The sequence below is a fragment of the Etheostoma cragini genome, chromosome 14, assembly GCF_013103735.1.
Source record: "Etheostoma cragini isolate CJK2018 chromosome 14, CSU_Ecrag_1.0, whole genome shotgun sequence".
NCBI classification, from domain to species: domain Eukaryota; kingdom Metazoa; phylum Chordata; class Actinopteri; order Perciformes; family Percidae; genus Etheostoma; species Etheostoma cragini.
Window position 1 is genome coordinate 23,032,995 of NC_048420.1, and position 4,367 is coordinate 23,037,361.

The 4,367-nt window shown below is 37.8% G+C and overlaps 1 gene segment (V, D, J or C); it reads left to right on the forward strand.

Moving 5' to 3' along the window:
* LOC117956455 overlaps positions 1-4,367 on the forward strand; it is a 23,589-nt gene that overhangs the window by 12,205 nt on the left and 7,017 nt on the right. The window contains 2 exon segments of the C gene segment in view: positions 498-501; positions 665-1,065. Of these exon segments, the coding sequence occupies positions 498-501; positions 665-990 (330 nt within the window).

Below are 4,367 nucleotides of genomic sequence, written 5' to 3' on the forward strand. Positions count from 1 at the left end.
CTTTATTGTGAAGTAATGTTTTTGAAGTAATGATTTTTGGATATGCAGACACATATGTTGTTTTATTGATGAAATGTCTTCATGTTTTTATTCATTCTCCTTTATCATGAAGACTAACTCAGAGCAGCTTCAATACACATTTCTGTCAATTTAAATGACATGATGATGAACATCAAAGTTAAACTTTACTTAAAATGTTTGTTAATGTTAGTCTTTAACGTCACACTATGAATATAATGATATGTTGTGTTGCAAATTGTGTCTTTTGAAGAGGTTGTTAAATAATGTCTGAAATTCACATTAAGGACATTTAATTGTTGTCGGTTTATTATTTGAAATTGGTTGTTTCCACTAAAAACTCTAAATGAGTAATGTATAGACAAGGTTATAGAATTAGTGAAAGATTTGATATTTTATTTCCAGTACAGTTTGATATATTTCAGCTCATTGTTTAGATGATTGTCTCTGTGCTGATATGCATGAGAGGCTTCTTAAAGGGAAGTGAAACAATGTGTGAGTGAGTGACTGGTGGAGCAGAAAAAACATCTGACAGAAACTCCTTAAAGGAGAAAACCAACTCTCACACAGGAAAGGAGTCCAAGTATCTGCTGGTTGATTGACAGCTGTGTGGTCCCTGTCCTCTAAGCTGATTGGTGTCTCCTAGGTGATGTCCGTCCCACACTGACGGTGCTGCCCCCCTCCAGTGAGGAGCTGCTGAAGGGGAAGGCCACGCTCATGTGCCTGGCCAACAAGGGCTTCCCCTCAGACTGGAGTCTGGCCTGGAAGGTGGTCGGCATCAGCAGCAGCAGCTGGGAGGAGATCAGGAGCCCCGGGGTGCTGGGGAAGGACGGCCACTACAGCTGGAGCAGCACCCTGATTCTCCCTGCAGACCAGTGGGGGAAGGTGGGCTCTGTGACCTGTGAGGCCTCCCAGGGCTCCCAGACTCCGCTCTCAGAGACACTGAGGAGAGACCAGTGTTCCCAGTCCTGACCTGACTCACTGGGACTCTGCTACTGGTTTCACTCTGATACTGGTCTCAGTCTGCTCTCTCTATATCTCTCTCTCATTCAACTCTTCCCTCTTTCACTCTTTAATTACATGTTTCATTGATAGTTTTGTTGCTTGTAGTAATTTTTGATTATTTCAACACAATAAAGTACTTTTTGTCAAATCTGTTGTTTTCATGTCTGTTATTAAAAAAGAAAAATATGCATCTTAATAGTTTGATTTGATCCAGAAAGAAAAAACTCATCTACATTTTAAAATTTTTAAATTGCTTGGAAATGTCTTGAGATATAAACAATTATATATTATAATTCCACTGTTAATATAGCCTACTTGATATATTTAAAACCCAAAAGTAATTAGTTAATGTGACGCAGACATGATAGAGTTAGATACTTCCTTTATTCCAAATACCCAAAACTTTTCTGACTGCAAAATGTTTTTCATTAGAGCATCCGTTATTTTTTGTTTTTTTTAACAAAGCTGATTATTTAAATATTTTAAGAAGGGATATCCAATCTCCTATGTAGCTCATAAATGAAGTGTAACCTCTCATGCTGAATAGTTTTTAGACGTGTCTATAGAGTAAAATGAATCTGTCGCCTGAGAATTAATTATGGCGTTTGAATTGTAAAGTAGGATATCATCAGCATATTATATCATCAAAATATGATTATCATCATGAATTAAGTGTTCCATCGGTAGAAACTCTCATGTTGATGCCTTTTAAGAAATGTCCAGAAAGTAGAAGGATCTTAGTAAACTACGTTGGAGAAGAATTTGCTGCTTTTCAATTGTGAAGTATGAAATGATCAGCATCTTATATCTAAATTTGTCTCAGCGTCAGATTAGGTTTTTAATAATCTATGTGAAGATTTTTGAAAATAAATGATTTTTGTGTCACTCTGTATTATTGTCAAGATTATCGAATTAACTAAAACACACTCACAATGTTAGAGTGATGAACTGCATACCATCAGTGATGTTTGAGTTTAAAAAATTAATCAAATAAAATTGATCAAGTTCATAATTCATAACATCTTAAAATAAATCATAATTTGGTTAAAAGCTGAAATTCTTTTAGTTTTTCCTGCTTTGAGTTTGACAGTATCAAGTTTCTGGCATTTGCAAAGCAACATAAAAAATACAAAGTAATCATTTATTAACTTTTTTGTTTCCAAAGTCAAGAATGATCGCAGTGTATTTGTTGGTCGTTGAGTTGCATGGAGGAGAAATTAGGTTTTTGCATTAACTTTATATAGATGAAGATAATGGGATTCATTTTTCAAAATTATTTTTATGAGTTCCAAGGTGACTCCTGTTGATTCTTTTGCATGAATCCGATAAGAAGATGAGATTCTACTGTGATAAGAATGGATGGAGTCATCTTGACTTTGCTGTGTGATTCAGCTGTCTGTGTTTTCTCTGCAGGTGATCGTTAGAGCAACTGGGAACAGCTGAGGATGTTCCTGTTCCACTTCTCTACTCTGCTCCTATGAACCTTTGCGACCCCACATGTGTAGATTGTCCATTCACGACCATCACAGAATACTAGCTTGACTGATATCCACATCCCATTTTTGAATTACTAAAGTTAACCCTACAACTCCCAGCTTAACAGCAGTACACCCCATTGAAAACAACACAGGTTTGAGACAGTGATGGCATTGATACATTTAAAGGATGTTTTTACTGCACTAACTTGGATCTCTTCCATAGGTTGGACTTAGAAGAAGCAACAGATGCTATTACTGATTATGTAACATTTGTTAGGGATAACGTTTTAACTCTATAACTTTGTATCCAAAGAATAAGTCTTACATATCCAAGGAAATTAAAGAGTGTGTAGTCTGTAGAGAAATGGCATTTATAAACGGAGATATTGTGGCCATGTGGAATATCCACACAAAAAAAAACTCAACAGCAAATTAGAAAAGGCAAGGAGGAAGGAGAAGGAGACATTTGAAACCCACTGCTCCACTATGAATATGATGATTATGTCAAACCTGGCCCCGGGTTAAAAATGCCTTAGTGTTCTTAACCCTCAGTTGTCCTTGGGTCAAATTTGACCCATTTTCAGTTTTTTCATCACAATGAATGGGCCTTTGAAATATGCTGAAAAATGTCAACATTAGAAATAACAAACAACTTTGGAAAAAACATCAAAAACAGGGCCCACTACATTAAAAAAGTGACAAAAATGTCAAAAAATGTGATAACCTTTTTAATGGTTGATGGGAAGACAACAAATTAATGTGGGGGAAAAGGCCGATGGATTAAATCACTTTCAAACAAGGTTTTGATTAGCTGAGTTCTAGTAGGATAAAATAGAGGCTCTAGACTCATTACCTGCACCTAATCACCCAAAAATCACTATTGACCAGCATGTTGTACAGAGTCTTTTCTCTGGTCCACCGGCCCTAGGAAGGCCGCTGGACCAGACGCCATTTCTGGGTCTCAGCTGAAATGATGCAGCGTAGAGCTGGCAGAGGACTTGTGTCCTATTGACCAAACGTCTCTGGACTCGCATGTTGTTCCTTCCACTTGGAAAAGCTCTAATATTATTCCTATTCCTAAAAGGGTAGGGTACCTTTTAGAGATTCAAAGGCTTGTAAAATGGTGTGATGACAAACACCTTTTTCTGAATTTTAAAAAACTGAGGAGATGTTTTAAATAGATGTAAAGATGCTTTAGTCCCTGGGTCGATAAAGCTTTTAAATAGCAGATAAAGTAATGTCTAGGTCAAGAAGGACTGGGAGGATCTCTTTGGTTTTACTACTATTACATTATTTAGTAAAAGGGATTAGGGTTTTAAGAACCTTGCTGTGCTGTTTGTTCAATAACATCTATGTATGTATGTTGGATACCTGTATGTATGTCTCTAATGGTAATGGCAGCAGCATGATGTGTGAAGCAAGCCTACACTGTGTGTGTGTTAGTGTATGTGTGTGTGTGTGTGTCCTCAGTGAAGTGTATCAGTCTCTGCAGTAGCTTCCAGCTGCAGCAGTCAGTTCAGTTTCTGTTCAGTCTGACTGAGGGAGGTTTTTGTACGACGCTTTTTCACTGTGTGAACACATACTGACTGTTGGGATAGTGAAAACTCTGACAGTAGTAAACTGCTGCATCTTCAGTCTGGACTCCACTGATGGTCAGAGTGAAGTCAGAGTTTGATCCACTGCCTGTAAAACGACCTGGAATCCCTGATTGTCGAGTGCTAGTACGGTAAATGAGCAGTTTAGGAGTTTCTCCATCTCTCTGTTGGTACCAGGCTAAATAGTTAGAACCATAAACATCCTGACTGGTCCTACAGCTGATGGAGACGGAGCCTCCCAGAGCAGAGCTCACTGCTCCAGGCTGAGTCA